Genomic DNA, 16,382 nt, shown 5'->3' on the forward strand with positions numbered 1-16,382 from the left:
GGGGGTCGTGTGTGCGAGCCGTGCAGGAGCGGCTGTGCAGCGGGGGTCGTGTGTGCGAGCCGTGCAGGAGCGGCTGTGCAGCGGGGGTCGTGCGTGCGAGCCGGGCAGGAGCGGCTGTGCCCCGGGGGCTGTGTGTGTGCGCGGTGCCGGAGCGGCTGTGCACCAGGGGCTGTGCACCGGAGGTCACGTGTGTGTGAACCGGGCAGGAGCGGCTGTGCACGGGGGGCTGTGTGTGTGAACTCTGCAGGAGCGGCTGTGCACGGGGGGCTGTGTGTGTGAACTCTGCAGGAGCGGCTGTGCACGGGGGGCTGTGTGTGTGAACTCTGCAGGAGCGGCTGTGCACGGGGGGCTGTGTGTGTGAACCGGGCAGGAGCGGCTGTGCACCGGGGGCTGTGTGTCTGAACCGTGCAGGAGCGGCTGTGCACCGGGCCCGGCGTGCCTCCGCAGTGCAGAGTGGAGCACGCACCACACGCTGCCCCGGGCTGCGTCCCGAGCCGTTCCTGCACGGGGCAGAACACCGCTTGTGTGTCAATGCGTGGGTGGCATATGTGTGTGATCGTGTGTGTCCATGCACGTCAAGCACATGTATGCATAAGCAAGCAGGAACATGCATACCCATGTGTGTTCAAGCACGTGCTTGTGCTTGTGTGCCTCTGCATGTGTGTGCCCATGCACGTGTACACGACTATGTGTATGCATGTACCGCAAGCATGTGCTTCTGTGTCCACAGGTGTGCAAGCATGTTCACATGCATCCATGTGTGCCCTACACATGCACACACGTGGGTGCACATGCAGGCATGACCCTCTGTTTTCTCGCCTGTGTACTTGCACAAGCACACATGCACGTGTGTCCATGCATGCTCCAGCATGCACGTGTCCATGTGTCTGTGCATGTCACATGCACACGTGACCATGCACACACACACACACTACTCGCCCCAAGAGCCTCTAGGCATGTCCCCCCACCAGGCCCCGGGCAGGGCTCCCTCCCCACTGGCACTTTGCGGGGTGCATCACCTTCAAACACAAGCGCATGGAAGCGATTCCCGGTGTCCCCATGGATCATTCCCAGGGATGACAGCGTCATCGTGCACCGCCTTGTCTCCTCTCAGCACCATTTCCCACGCAGCAGTGGGGCAGGGGAACAGCAGTGGCCCGAAGGGCCCCTGGACCTAAAAAGCAATTCAAACCCCCTCCATTGACCCTAATAACTCGACAAGAGCCCAACCCCTGTGCTCTCCGGTCCCTCAAGCAAGGTCACACCACAAAGCCGTGTGGGCTGTGCCGTGCCTGGTACCAGCATTTTGGGTGCTTACGGCCAGGTAATGCTGCCAGGGCGATGTGGACCCTGGGGCTTTGATGCCATCGTGATAAGGGACATTTCAGGGTCACTCCAGTTGATGAGCTGCTCTGCTCTATCGCTCCCATCTCCGGCAGCACACCACCGCCCGTTTGGTCTTTGGTTTCCTCCTGCTCCATGTCCCCTTCCCCGGGGGACAGGGCTGCCCGTTCCGCTTGGCCACAGGGACACAGAGTGCCCCGGTGGGGTTGTGGGGCAGCTCATGGGTGCAACTGCTCCTTAGGGGTCTCTGTGTCCCCTTTGGAGTTTCTGTGTCCCCTCTGGGGTCACTGCATCTCCTTTGGGATCACTGTATCCTTTTGGGGTCAATGTGTCCTTTTGGGGATTTGCTGAATTCTTTTTTGGGGGTTGCTGCATCCCCTTTGAGGTTTTTATGTCCTCTCTGGGGTTATTATGTTCCTTTTGGATTTACTGCATCCCTTTTGAGGGTCCCTACATCCCCTTTAGGGTCTCTGTGTCCCCTTTGGGGTCACTATATCTTCTTTTGGTTTTCCATGTCCCCTTTGAGGTCTCTGTCCCCACTTTGGGGTCACTCTGTCATCTTTTGGTCTTCTATGTGCCCTTTAGGGTCTCTGTGTCCTCTTTGGGGTCATTATATCTTCATTTGGTTTTCCATGTCCCCTTTGGGGTCTCTGTCCCCGCTTTGGGGTCACTCTATCATCTTTTGGTCTCCTATGTCCCATTTAGTGTCTCTGTGTCCCCTCTCCTTGCTTTTTTTGGGGGGGGTCACACCATATCTGCTCACCCCAAACAGCTGCTAAGGAGACCAAAGCTGCTGAGCACGGGAGGAGCAGTGGTCTGGCCCTAAAAGCCTCCAAGCGAGGGACAAAAACTGGGCGGGGGGGGGGGGGGGGGAACAGTGAAACCCCAACCCCTCACACCCCACATTTTTTTGGGGAGGAGGGGGGAGGGACATACACACACACACATCACCCTGCTGGTATTCAAATGTGCCATTAAAATATGCTTCCTGGAGGAATCAAAATCCACACGGGGAATTTCTTATCGCCCCCGAGAGGAACCGAAATCCAATTATCCCTGCAGCCCGGTGCCCGGCCCCGCTCCGCGGCTGCCGCTTATCCCTCCGCAGCATCTGCTTTTGATTTTCCCTTCTTTTGATTGTTTTGCTCCTTTCTCTTTTGCTTTTTTTTTTTTTCCTTTCCCCTTTCTGATTATCTCTCCTCTCACTCATCTCCTCCTCCCTGCTGCTTTCCATCCTTGCCCCCATCACTCTGGGGTTTTTCTTTATTATTGCCTCTCTTCACCTCCCCTGCCCTGCTCTTAGCTTCTCAGCTCTCATTTATCCAGCCCTTTAGTTTCCCACCACCTTCACATTTGAGGAGGAAAGAGGGGTTTTTAATAACCCTTAAAATCAGTGATTTGATTTCAGCCTTCTCTGGAATCACAGGGAAAATGAGGGGTGGGGGCAGCATGGGGGCTGTGTCGCTGCCTTATGGGTTGCCCTTTGCACCCGAGGATGGCCCTGGGCTGGCTTCAGTTTTGCTTTAACTTTTCCTTCACCTTTAGTTTTTCTTTAACCTCAGTTTTTGCTTTAACCTCAATTTGTTTTCCTTCAATATTTCCTCCAATTTCAGCTTCAACTTTACTTTTAGCTTTAATTTTCCCTTTATATTTACAGCTTTAGCTTCAACTCATGCTTCATTTTCCCTTCAACTTTATTTTCTGCTTTAATTTCTTTTGCTTTACCTTGAACAGTTCCTTTAATTTAAGCTTCAGCTTTAATTTTAGCTTGAACTTTTCCTTCAAGTTTGATTATTTATTTTTTTTTCCTTGAAGTTTTGCCTTCATTTTAATTTCCTTCAACTTCAGTTTTGGCTTCAGCTTCAGTTTTGGCTTCAGCTTTCATTTGTGCTTTGTTTTTCCTTCAACTGTATTGCTTTTTGCTTTCTCTCTAGTATTTCCTTCAGCTCTTTTTTTTGCTTTCACCTCAATTTGTGTGCTTTAATTTTGGCTTTAACATTTCCCTCAACTTTTATTCTTTTTTTTTTTTTTGCTTTAACCTTAATTTTTATTTCATTTTCTTCTTTAACTTTTGCTTCAGCTTTAAGTTTCACTTCACCCTCAATTTTTACTTTAACTTCAGTTTCTCCTCAACTTTAAATTTAATTTTTGCTTAATTTTTCCTTTTTTTTTTTTTTTTGCTTTATCCTTAATTTTTGCTTTATTTTTTTGCTTTAACTTTTGCTTCACCTTTAATATTTTTTCTTTACTTTCTATTTTTCCTTTAACTCCAGTTTCTACTTAACTTTTTATTTCCTTCAGGTTTCTTTTTTTTGCTTTAATTTTTGCTCATCTTTCGTTTCCCCCCCTTCTCCTGCTCTGTGGCAGCTGTGCCTCTGCCCCAGCCTGCTTGTGCATCCTCCACAAGGTTCTCACCCAGCTCCCATGCTGGTGAGGAGCTGGAAAGTTCTTCCAGTTACATGATTTTGCCTTTTCCCCCTTACTTTTGGGGCAAAATGCTGCTCTCCAGCGTGGTGGCCATGGCAGTGCTTGATGCTGCTCACCCTCAGGAGCTCCCCAAGCTGCAACTGACCAGTCCCTCCTTGGAGGTGGGAAATGTGCCTCTGGGGGTGGCAAAGATGTTGTATTTCCATGGAAGCAAAGCAAAATGCCACTGGGAGGTTATGGAATCTGGGAAGGGGATGCTGAGCTGGGCAGGATGCTGAGCTGGGCTTTACTTTGAGGGGGTAGTGGGTGCTGGAAACATCTGGACATGAGCTGGCAATGTGTGGTCCCATCCCAGACCCAACCATGTCCTTTGCTGATCCCCAGCAGTGTGGCCAGCAGGTGGAGGGAAGGGAGTAGAATCATAGAGTGGTTTGGGTTGGAAGGGACCTTTTAAGGTCATCTAGTCCAGTCCCTGCAGTGATCATTGACATCTGCAACCAGAGCAGTTTGCCCAAAGCCCCAGACAACCTGACCTACAATGGTTCCAGGGATGGGGCATTTACCACCTCTCTGGGCAGCCTGGGCCAGGGTCTCACCACCCTCACTGTACAACATTTCTTCCTTCTCTCCAGTCTAATCTCCCTCTTTTAGTTTCAAACCATCAGCCCTTGTGCTGTCACAGCAGGCCCTAAGAAAAAGTCTGTTCCCAGCTTTATCAACCCCTTTAAGTACTGAAAAGCCACCAGGTCTCCCTGGAACCTTCTCTTCTCTAGGCTGAACAACCACAACTCCCACAGCCTGGCCTCACAGTGGAGGGCTTCCATCCCTCTCAGCATTGCTGTGGCCTCCTCTAGCCCTGCTCCAACAGGTCCCTGTCTGTGCTGTGCTGAGGATTCCAGAGCTGGCTTCAGCACTGCAGATGGGGGTCTCAGCAGAGCAGAGCAGAGCAGAGCAGAGCAGAGCAGAGAGGGGCAGAATCCCCTACCCTGGACCTGCTGCTGAAGATGCCTGTGACATTCAAAAGGAATTCTTCACCGTGGTGGTGGTGAGACATCGGCCCAGGCAGTCCAGAGAGGTGATAGATGCCCAGTAGCTGGAAATGTTGCAGGTTTGTTTGGGTTGTTTGGGGCTGTGAGCAACCTGCTCTAGCTGCAGATGTCCCTGCTGACTGCAGGAGGGTTGGACTGGATGAGCTTTAAAGGTCCCTTCCAACCCAAACCAGTCTGTGACTCCGTGAAATCTCCACACCAGCGACGCACCTCTCCGCTGATATTCCCACCACAACCAAAACCATCAACCACCACCCTCCCACTTCGAGTCCAGACACAGGGAACCAGCTGCACCAGCAGCACCCAAACCTCTCCCCACGCTCCAATTTTCTGAGGGACAAGCTGCAAACTGTCCCCCCCCCCCGCCGAGCACAGGCCGCGGAGGGGACGGTGGCTCTGTGCCAGCGATTTCCCACTGCAGAGTCCTAGCTGGCAGCGCAGGGATGCCCTGGGAACGGGGAGAGGGAGAGGAATGGAGTGTGTGTGTGTGTGTGTGTGTGTGTGTGTGTGTCAGGTGGGGGGGGGGGAGGAGGGGAGGAGAGAGAGGGGGAGAAAGGGGGTTTGGAGCCAAGACAAATAAAGAGTTCAAATGGGAAACGATTAAAACTAAACTAAACTAAAATAAATCGAAAGCGGGGGAGATAAGGCGCGGGCGCCCTCGCTGCCTATTTAACATTCATTGGATTGAATAATCAGGCCTCATTATCTCAAATTGCTGCATATTTGCCCTCAAAATGCTAATTTGAAAGTTGGCTGCGAGCGCCGTCTGCCTATTTTGACTAAAATATGATTTTGCTTCGTTGTGCCCTCGCCTCGCGTCGCTCCGGGGGCAATTCCCCTCGCCAGGAGAAAGGGAAATAAGGGAAAGAAGAAGAAGGGAGAAAAAAAAAAAAGAGAAAAGAAAAATAAAGGGGGGAACAAAAAAATAATAAGGAAGAAAAATCCACCAACAAACCAACCAACCACCCCCACCCCCCAACCCCTGCAAAAAGCCGGCTGGGGAGGGGGAGCGGAGCCCTGCTTTGCGTAGAAATGGCATTTTTTAGGCCTCCCAGTAAAATTAGAGCTGTTATCAGCTGCTTTTGGGGGATGGACGCTTTATCGTTCATCTGGGGAAGGAAAATAGGAGAAATAATTTGCTTTTATTCTGATTGCTCAGCGGAGCAGGGAGGGGTGGAGGCTGCAGCTCCCTGCAGGAGCGTGCCTGCGTGTGTGTGTGCGTGTCTGTGTGTGTGTCCCAGCTCCCCTTTCCCCATCTCCTTGCCCCACATCACCTCCAGCTCCCCTTTCCCCTTCTCCTTGCCCCACATCACTTCCACCTCCCCTTTCCCCTTCTCCTTGCCCCACATCACTTCCAGCTCCCCTTTCCCCTTCTCCTTGCCCCACATCACTTCCAGCTCCCCTTTCCCCATCTCCTTGTCCCACATCACCTCCATCATACCTTTCCCCTTCTCCTTGCCCCACATCACTTCCACCTCCCCTTTCCCCATCTCCTTGTCCCACATCACCTCCATCATACCTTTCCCCTTCTCCTTGCCCCACATCACTTCCACCTCCCCTTTCCCCATCTCCTTGTCCCACATCACCTCCATCATACCTTTCCCCTTCTCCTTGCCCCACATCACTTCCAGCTCCCCTTTCCCCTTCTCCTTGCCCCACATCACTTCCACCTCCCCTTTCCCCATCTCCTTGTCCCACATCACCTCCATCATACCTTTCCCCTTCTCCTTGCCCCACATCACTTCCACCTCCCCTTTCCCCATCTCCTTGTCCCACATCACCTCCATCATACCTTTCCCCTTCTCCTTGCCCCACATCACTTCCACCTTCCCTTTCCCCATCTCCTTGTCCCACATCACCTCCATCTCCCCTTTCCCCATCTCCCTGCCCCACATCACTTCCACCTTCCCTTTCCCCATCTTCTTGCCCCACATCACCTCCACCTCCCCTTTCCCCATCTCCCCTTTCCCCATCTCCTTGCCCCACATCCCCTCCATCTCCCCTTTCCCCATCTCCCCTTTCCCCTTCTCCCCTTTCCCCATCTCCCCTTTCCCCTTCTCCTTGCCCCACATCACCTCCATCTCCCCTTTCCCCGTCTCCCCTTTCCCCATCTCCTTGCGCACGTCACCTCCACCTCCTCTTCGAGGGGGCTTTATCCATCCCATCCCACAGAGAAAATGAAGCGTTGGCTGCGTGTGATCTGCGGGCGGGATTCAGCGCATCAATCTCTCTCCCTTATTACCCTTTCTAAAAGTCAATCAATAGATAATAAGGAGGGGATAATGGGCAGGAGTTAAAAGCCCCCAGTGAGGGCCGAGGATTAGGGTTAGTGAAGGGCAAGCGCTCGGCGGCGGTTTCAATCCGGCGTTAGCGATGCCGCGATTCACTCCCGGGCTTACCCACAAGGCCACCGGCCGCCCCCAAATGACACATTTCGCATGCAAACCCCACACTGACCCCCCCGGAGCTGTTTGCACAGCAAACTGCAATTGTATGGGAGATTAACGGGGCTCAGCGGGGTTGGGGGGGAGGCCAGTGAGGCTTGTTGACAAATAAGGGTGGAAATCCGGTGCCATCAATTCTGCAGGTGCCTCTGGATTTGGCAATGACACTGCTTTTGACTTTCCCAGCTGGGCAGATGGACAAGGGAGGGGGGAGGTTGACTCACTCCCAGATGGCAGAGCAAAAAGGGGGACACACGGAGATGCTGGTGGCCCTGGGTGTGCTGCAAACCCCCAGCACTGGGTTCCAGTGTGGGGGAAATGGGATGAAAGACACTGTCCCAGGATGTGTTTGGCCCCACTGTCCCAGAGCCAGCGGGTGGAGGATCACAGAGTCATACAACTGTTTTGGTTGGAAGAAACCTTTAAGTCCAACCATTAACCCAGCACTGCCAGGTCACCACCAAACCACGGCTCTCAGCACCACATCTACACAGATTTTCAACCCCTCCAGGGATGGGGAATCCACCACTGCCCTGGGCAGCCTGGTCCAGGGCTTGATAAACCTTCCTGAGAAGAAATATTTCCTCCTAATATTGAAGCACAAACCTCAACTTTCTCATCACCTCCATTTGATGCTCTCCCTTGGGACAGGCACAGCTTTATGGTGCTGTTCAGGGACAAGCACTTTTAGCGTTGATTGCTGTGGTTTTAGAGCCCACACACGTTCTCCCAGATGGGCTGAATTTGGCCAGCTCACCTTGGGGCTCAGCCAGCAACTAGGATGCTGTGGATGGAGGCATCAGTGTAGAGTTCATGTGGCTTGGCTCAAGTCACACAGCTTGGGGATCCCTGGGAAGGATTTCACCTGCACTGTGGCGCAGAGCAGGGCAGTGATGCTGTTTTTCTCCTGCTATGTCCCATTCCCGTGTCCTATCCCGATGTCTACTCCACCCAGGTGTCCTCCAGCCTGACGGGTGCCCCTTAATCTGCTGTCCCATCCTTATGTGGCCTATCCCAATGTCCACCATCGCGCTGTCCCAGCCCAGTGTGTCCCAGACCAGTGTCCTCCACCCTGCCGTCCCAGCCCGACGTCCCTCCTCCGCCGTTCGGCGGCCGCCGCTGTCGCCTCCCTCAGTCGGTGCCTGTGCCTCAGCGCGGTCAGGGAGTGCCCTCTGGCGGCCACAGCGGGGAACGGCCCCGCCGGGACTCCCCAAACACGGACCCTGCCCGCTGCAATTCTCCCAGATGGGATCCTCTTTAACTGGGAGCCTGCTGACTGGGATCCCCGCTAACTGCGAACACTCACCTGCGGTGGCCCTAACTAGGACGCTCACCAACTGGGATCCTTACTCACTGGGGTGCTCTCTAAGTGGAAAGCCCAGTAATTGGGAGGGCTGATACAGGGAATGCTGACTAACTAGGGTGCTCATTGACTTGAATGCTGACTAACTGGAATGCCCACTAACTGGGATGCTCACCAGAAGCAATTCTCACTCACAGGGATCCTAATTATGATATATGCTAACTGCAAAGCCCAGTAATGGGGACAGAAAGTCACTGGGTTGCCTGTTAACTGGTATCCTCACTAGGAGTGGCACTTGCTAACTGGGCTCCCTGCTAACTGTGATGCCCGTGTGTCCATGTGGGGCAAAGATGCTCAGAGCTGCAGGCATCACCTTTGGGAATGGCTCCCAGATGCTTCAAGCAGTGGAGGTTTTGCTGGAAGTGGTCATTGCCACTGCCAGCATCAAAAGAGCTGTGGCAGGGAGTGGGACTGAAGCGGTGTGAACAGGGCAGGACCTGTCCTTAGCCATGAACCCCAGGAGCCACAGCCCTAAAAAGTTATGGAGCATAAGTAAGGAAGATTACAGGAAAATACAGACCCTGAAGGACCCATCCCAGCACCAAGCCACCCATCCCTGCTGCAGGACTCCCTCATTTGAGCCCATATCACACAGCTACAGATGTTATTATTTGGAGAAACTCCTCTGATGAAGCTCTTAACCTCCAAGACCTCCTAGGCAAGGAGCTCCCCAGGTCGGTCACTTGCAGGGCTTATAAAAGAGATATTTTCCTTTCTTGTTTTCCCTGCCTTTCACTTCCCAGTAGTGGTGGTGACCTGTGGGCATCCTGCTTGAGAAAATCTCTCCAGAGCTGGGTCAGGAGAAGCAGAGCTGCATATCTTACCATGTTTAGGGGAAGGCTTCAGTCTGTGTCCCAAATCCAGGTGGTGTGACCTTTAATGACACCAAATGAAGAGTGGTTTAATTTGGGGGGGGATCCGGGATTCAAACAAAATTATCTGAGGGACTGAGGGTCAGGTCTGGACCCTCCTTGGCCGCTTGATGGCAGCCAGTGGCCAAATATTCGGCATTTTTCCAGTAATTCGGCTGAGTTGGTAGACACTCCCTCTTTTCCCTGCAAATCTTGGGTGCCTGCAGCCCCTCCCTGCCCTGGGACAGGACCTGTACGTGGATGCGAAGATATTTTGTGTGTGAAGGGCTCTGAGAACCGCGGTGGATGGACAGACAACAGCCAGTGGGATGTTGCAAGACACGGGATGGACCTCAGCCCAAGGGAGGGCTGCGGGGCGGCCCCCGGGGCTGTGCGGGGGGAGAGGGATAACTCTGGAGGCCCCACTCCTCTCCAGACGGACAATCCACACCCGGCCCAGACAGCCTGGCCTTGGGCTAATGAGCAGCATTGTTATTAATTAGCTCAGGAGGCGCAGCCTTGGGGCAATCTTGCTTCAAAATTAGGCAAGAGCCATCTCTGGCTTCACGTCCTCCTCCTAGATCCACACCCAGCGAAAGGAGATGCTCAATTTGGGTGCAGTGACACTCTCCCCACTCCCCAGCTCACAACCCCCTCACTCCCCACACACAGTTCTAGCCCTCCCCTGGTCCTTGCTTGCACGACATCACTCCCCAAAAGTGCTACCACCCCCAACTCCACCTCTCCAGGACAGGATTGTGCCACCTGGCTGTCCCAAAGCACCGCTGGGGACCAGTATCCCCATTTTAGCCCTGTATCACCGGGACCAAACCCCCACGGATGCCATCAGCATCCTATCTGGCACAGGGATGCCAGGCAAGCCCCCCTGTCCTGGGACCACCCTGCTACCGGGGGTGGAGGGAGGGGAGGGGGGGTGCCAAGGGGGTGTTTGCTGTGCTCCTTCAAACAGAAATAGAGGAAAAGGGAATGGAAAAAAGGGAAAGCACCTCCTAACCAAACACGGGAGCCTGGCTGAGGGCCTCCTGCCTTTTTATCTTGGCCTTTTCAAGACCATCATTAAGAGCTAATAATGCCAAATCTGCTGCCCTTTCATCTCTGCCCCCCACCCAGGGCCTTTATTTGCCCTCACCACAATGGCAGCAGTGTGATGTCCCTGTGATGAGCCAGGGAGCATGGCATCACCACTGACATGGTGCTCACCACAGGCTTTTTATGGCTTTTTGCTGTAAAAACACCCCCGGGGAGCCTTCATCTGCCAGCAATGGGCTTGGATGTGCTCTAGGACCATGGAGTTGGGGGTCCCTGCTTCTGTCCCTGCCCCTGAGGCAGCTATGCAGCTGCGAAGTGAAGGATGCTCCCCATAATGGCTTTCTCAGTGCTGGAGTGGTTCTTGGGGGAGGTTTCCCAGCTTGGGGGGGCTGCACACGCATGTGCTGGGTCCCAGGGACCTCGTGAAAGCCGAGCGTGGGGGGCTGCTGTGGTGCAGATGTGGGCCCCGGCCCCCTGACTCCCCCACGCCCCATTTCCTCCCCAATAAACCCCCAAGCCCCGGTGGAGTCCTTTGACCGGGGCTGACCCCCCCGCCGCGCCGGGCTGAGGTGTGACTTTTCCCAGCTCATTAGGAAAAGCTGCTCAATTTTAGGAATCTCAGCCCCTAATGACCATCTGAATCCCATCAGCCGAGCGCGGGCGAGCTGGGAGGGGAGGGGCAGCTGCAGGGACGGGTTTCTCCTCCGTGTCCCCCTCCCTGCCCGTGGAGCGGAGACCTCCGTGTGTCCTCCCTCAGGGTGGAGATGCCCCCCCTCCTCCTCCTCCTCAAGGGGGCTTTGGCTCTGCAATACACAAGCAGGAGCATCCAGGTGCCCAGGGGATAGCACAGGCCAGGCAGTGTGACCCTAAAGCCACCAAAGCCCCCAGGGAGGCTGGCACCTCTTGGTTCCCTGAATCCATCATACTGGCACACACCCCACTGCACAGCTGCTCTTTTTGGGGTGGGCATGGGGGGGACAGCAGTACCCCGGGCTAGCAAGGCAAAGGGACAGGACCAGCGATGCTCTCTGAGGGGCACTCGTAGAGGTGGGGGTACGTGGGTGCCACACTTCCCCGTTGAGGGCAAGGGAACATTGGTGGGGACACATTAGTCACACAACCCCACTGAGGGCAGGAGGACACGGGGGACACAGCAGTGGAGGGCAGGGGGACTTTGGTCACGTTAGTCAATGCCAGGGAAACGCCCCCATCGAGGGCAGGTGGGACATGGGTGACACATCCCCTCCCGGCCAGGGCACAGGGCGATGCCCTCGGGTCCTGCCCGCCCCCATCCCGCCTCCCACCGCCTCTCCCCGGGCCGGTGGGGCCGTATAAAGGCGGGCGGACCCCGAGCACAGTCCTCCGTGCCCCGAGAGGTGCCCGTCATGCCCCGAGCAGTGCCTGCCCCGGCCCCACCAACCCCGGCCCGGCCCGGCCAGGCTTTCACCATCGCGGCTTTGCTGGGACGCTCCTCCCCGCCGCCCCCGGCCCCGGCCCCGCCGCCACCGCCGCCGCCGCCGTCGCTGTCGCCGTCGCTGTCGCCGTCGCCGTTCTGGGGTCCGTGGGGATCCCTCCCGGAGCCCGGCCCTGCCGCCCGGCCCCTGCCGCCGCCGCCGCCGCCGCTCTGCATCGCCTGCCGCGGGGTCCCTCCTGCCTGGGCCACCCGGCTCGGGGACACAGGTACCGCCGCCCCCCAAACGGCCCTGCCAGGGGACACCCCGGGGGGGACACAGCTCAAGGGTATCTCTTCCAGGGGAACCCACAGCCGCCTCCCCTGTGGAGCTGTCTCCAAGCCATGCTTTGCCAGATCTCCAAGGGGACACCCCTCCAAAGGAGACCCCTTCTAGGGGGACTCACGCCCACCTCTCCCGTGGGGATATCTCCAAACGGTCACCTTCCACCTCCCCAAGGGTACTCCTCTAAAGCGCGACCCATGTCCTCCTCTCCCATGGGGTGGTCTCCGAACAGGGATCTCTTTCCATTTCTTTGTAGGGGCACCTTCGAACGGGGCTCTCCCTCTCAAGGAGACCTCTTCCAGGAGGACCCACACCCACCTGTCTTATGGGAACATCTCCAAATGGGGACCTCTTGCCACCTTATGCAAATAGGGACTCCTGCTCAAGGGTCTCTTCCAGGGACCCTAATTTACCACTTCCATGAGGACATCTTCAATCAAGGACACCCCTGCCCACCTCTTCCATGGGGATCTCTCCAAGTGGGAATCTCTTTTTCACCTCCAAAGGGCATCTCTTACAGGAGAACCCAACCCCATCCCTTCCAGGACCTCCAAACTGGAGACCTCCTTCCATCTCTCCAAGGGGAGAATATTGACCACCTCTCCAAATGGGACACCTCTCCCATGGTCCTCTTCTTGGGCAGTGGCACTCCTATCCACCTCTTGATTAGATGATTCCATATGGGGGACCTCCTCTGCCTCTCCAACTAGGACCCTCTGGCCTAGGGGGACATCTGCAAATGGGGGACTCTCCTACCTCTTCAAATAGGGGACCCCTTCCAAAGAGACTCTTTTTACCTTTGTGATGGGCACACCTGTAAACGGGAAGATTCCTTCTACCTTTCCAGGAAAAGAGCTTCCAAGAGGGGACCCCACTCTGAAAGGGACCCCTCCAAAGGCTCCTCTCCACCCTGACCTCCTCTGTCTCTACCTCCAGACTTCCTGATCTCCAAGTGCTGCCTCCCCATCTTCAAAGCCAAGACTGGCAAAGCCAAGCGCGTCCGGACCATCTTCACCAGCGACCAGCTGGCCCGCCTGGAGAAGGAGTTTGCAAGGCAGCAGTACATGGTGGGCACAGAGCGGTGCTTGCTGGCCTCCTCCCTGCGCCTCACTGAAGAGCAGGTAAGCCCCACCGTGCTCAGCCTCCATCTGCACCCACCAAACCTCTGTGCCAGTGGGTGGGAGCTGGGCCGTGCCCCTCAGCCTGAGGCAGGAGCTGTGTGGAGCAGCAACTGCAGGTAGCTTACAGAAAAAGGTTGGAGGATCATGGATGGGGAAACTGAGTCACAAAGTGACTTGTGTCCAGATTATGGCTCGATCTTCACCAGCGGCAGGTCCCAGCTCAGCTCTTGGGTTGCAGGGGACAGTTTTCCACCTCACTGGGGATACAGTGTGGCAGGGAATGTCTGGCCAGCCAGGGGACAGCTGAGGCTGTGGGCACCTAAGGGTTTTGGAGTGTCTGGGCACTGCTCGAGTCATGGGGGTTGAGCAGACCATGAGCCCACGGCCCATGGAGAACTCAGGTTTGACAGCCAAGTTTGCCTTTCCCTAAGGTGAAAGTCTGGTTCCAAAACCGGAGGATCAAGTGGAGGAAACAGAGCCTGGAACAGCAACAAGCCAAGCTGGCCAGAATGGGTTTGTCCACCCCACAGAGCAGCCCCGACTCACAGAGCCACCACGGCGAGGAGGACAAAGACTTCCCAGCAGAGTCAGAAGACAGCCAGGAGGATGTTGCCTCCTCCCCTGGCTCGGGAGCAGCACCTGCACAGACTGTGGCACAGAGCTGCTGAGCTGCCCCTTTGGGCCACCACTTTCCCATGTGTATTATAGGATGTATCATAGCTGGCAAGGAGCTTATCTAATATATATGGCACCCACTGGCCTGCAGCGTGGAAATAAATTATTTATGCAACTCTTGGGCTCATCTTTGTGGCAAGAGGAGGAGGAACATGATATTGACTGTTCAGTGGGTGCTTGTTCATGGCAGCAAGCTCTGGAGGTCCAGGGGAATGGGGCACCACCTGCACACCCCACCCACAATCAGCCCTGCAGCCAGGCTTGTCCCAAAGGTGCTCAGATACCTATAGCTCAGGACCTTCACAGAGCTCAGGTTCCTTGTATAGCTCCATCCATCTTCCTTTCCTTCACTGTAACATGCTGCTCTGCCCCCAACCCTGGGATGGCATCCTGCTTGCTGGGGCTTTTGGAGCCACAACACTTGGGAAGTCCAGGGAAAGCACATCTGGAGGAGCAAAGTTAGTGGCTCTGTGAGCTGTGCACCTGAGGTGTCCCCTCAGATGGATGAGGATCAGCCAGATTTTAATGTTAACTGCTTGGCCATGCAGAGGTTTGCAATCCAGTTGGTTTGGGCCAGATACTGGCCTGAGGATGATCCAAGGGTGGGCTCTGTGGGAGCTCATTGCAAGGCTATAAAGCAGGCAAGTACCAGTGGCCCTGGATCTCCTAGATAAGAAGGGCAATAGGGACATCTGGGTGCTTGCCTGGGCTTGCTTGGAGGTAAACAGGACCAGGTTGGAGAGTTTATTTGGGCAGGTGTGAAACTTGACAAAAGGAGAGGGGACAGTGCAAAGAGGTGGGGATAATGGAAGGAGAAGAGGGATGGTTACGAGGGGGATGGTACAAGGAGAACGAGATGATAATGAAATTGTTTAGATTGGAAGAGGCTTTTATGATCATCAACTCCAACCATTAACCCAGCACTACCAGGTCATCACTAAACCATGGCCCTCAGCAGCACAGCTGCACAGCTTTGAAACCCCTCCAGGCATGAGGGCTCCACCACTGCCCTGGGGACTCTGTTCCCGGGCTTGACAACCCTTTGGGGAAGAAATTGTTCCTCTTGTCCAATATAGACCATCCCTGGCACAACTCCAGGCTATTTCTTCTTTTCCTACTGCTTGCTCCTTGGGAGAAGAGACCGACCCCCCCCCGGCTCCAACCCCTTTTCAGAGAGTTGTAGATAGTGTGCAGATCTCCCCTCAGCCTCCTAAACAACCTCAGTTTATCCTCGAGAGCATTGTCGCTATTCCTAAAACGACGCAAAGCGAGAGGATGAGGCAAAGAGAAGAGGTGATGCAAGGAGCAGGGGGGGGACAGTGCATGGAGAAGGGGATGGTGCCAGGAGAAGAGGACGGTGTGACGGAAGCTGCCCTTTGTTCCAGCTGTTTTCAGAGGCAGGATTAGCTGGCGGGTCTCAAAGAGCCCAAACTGTGCTAATGTCTTCACATGTCTGCCGCGGGTTTCGCCGCTAATCTCGCCTGCCGCTGGGGTTATTGCAATCGCCCCGAGACAACGGCGCTTACCGGGGATGGTTTAATACCGCCCGGCCGGGGGCCGAGCTGATTGCCAGAGTTAAGTTGTTCTCAGGACACCTTTAATCCCCTGGGAGCTGGCAGCGCTTAGCCTAGGGCAGGATTGGGCCTTTTCCACGGGGCAGGCGGTTGGGGGACCTGTCCCAGCCTCCCTGCAGCCAATGTCCAGCTGGGGAAATGACTTTAATTAAAACTGCTGGGCTGGGTGGAGGTTTGTGGGGCGGGGGGGGGCGTTGAGAAGTGACTTGTATATGAGAGTAATTAAACCACCTCCATCACTCTGGCACCTTGGGGAGGCTTTTCTCATGATGGGTGATAATCCTTGAGAGGGTGGCTGCTCCCTCCGGGCGCCTGTGTGTCCTCTGTCCTACTTGCACAGGACGGCTGGGTGCCAGGAAAGGCCATTCCTTCTCTTTCTCTCACTCAGTAATTAGTCTGTTTGCAGGTTCCTTAGGGTGGGGAAGGGCCCATGTCTGCAGGACAAAGACAATTACTGCTCCAGTGGGAAAGAGAAGAGCCAAACACCCAGGTCTGCCTCTGATAACAGGATGGAGTTGCTAGTTTGCAGAAAGGCTGGATTCAGCTGGGGCATTTTATGCCCCTGCTAGCCCTGACGTCCTGGGAAGGGGTTAGAAATGCATTTTCCTTTTTCTGGCCAGAGACATCTCCCTCACCAACGTGGGGAGTAAGTCTTGCACCTCTGCCCCAACTCCTGGCAGCTCAACTGGGGCACATGAATTGGGATCAAACCCAGGCACAGCGATTTGGCACCATGGAAAATGGGTGA

The 16,382-nt window shown here is 55.1% G+C and overlaps 1 protein-coding gene across 1 annotated transcript; it reads left to right on the forward strand.

Annotated features, from left to right (window-relative positions):
- The first annotated feature begins 11,913 nt into the window (after window positions 1-11,913).
- On the forward strand, window positions 11,914-14,053 carry LOC137446745 (homeobox protein not2-like). The gene is made up of 3 exons (XM_068149702.1): window positions 11,914-12,208; window positions 13,201-13,385; window positions 13,817-14,053. The coding sequence occupies exons 1-3, from the start codon at window positions 11,914-11,916 to the stop codon at window positions 14,051-14,053; spliced, it is 717 nt and encodes a 238-aa protein (XP_068005803.1).
- Window positions 14,054-16,382: the final 2,329 nt, after the last annotated feature.

Source organism: Melanerpes formicivorus, unplaced genomic scaffold (assembly GCF_026170545.1).
Source record: "Melanerpes formicivorus ecotype bairdi unplaced genomic scaffold, bMelFor1.0.p_v2 SCAF_18, whole genome shotgun sequence".
NCBI lineage: Eukaryota > Metazoa > Chordata > Aves > Piciformes > Picidae > Melanerpes > Melanerpes formicivorus.

Bases quoted from the DNA above. Each gene is read 5' to 3' on its own strand.
- LOC137446745 (XM_068149702.1), top strand. From the start codon at position 11,914: ATGCCCCGAGCAGTGCCTGCCCCGGCCCCACCAACCCCGGCCCGGCCC. The intron at 12,209-13,200 runs GTACCGCCGCCC...CTCTACCTCCAG, and splicing joins CACCCGGCTCGGGGACACAG to ACTTCCTGATCTCCAAGTGC. The intron at 13,386-13,816 runs GTAAGCCCCACC...CCTTTCCCTAAG, and splicing joins TGCGCCTCACTGAAGAGCAG to GTGAAAGTCTGGTTCCAAAA.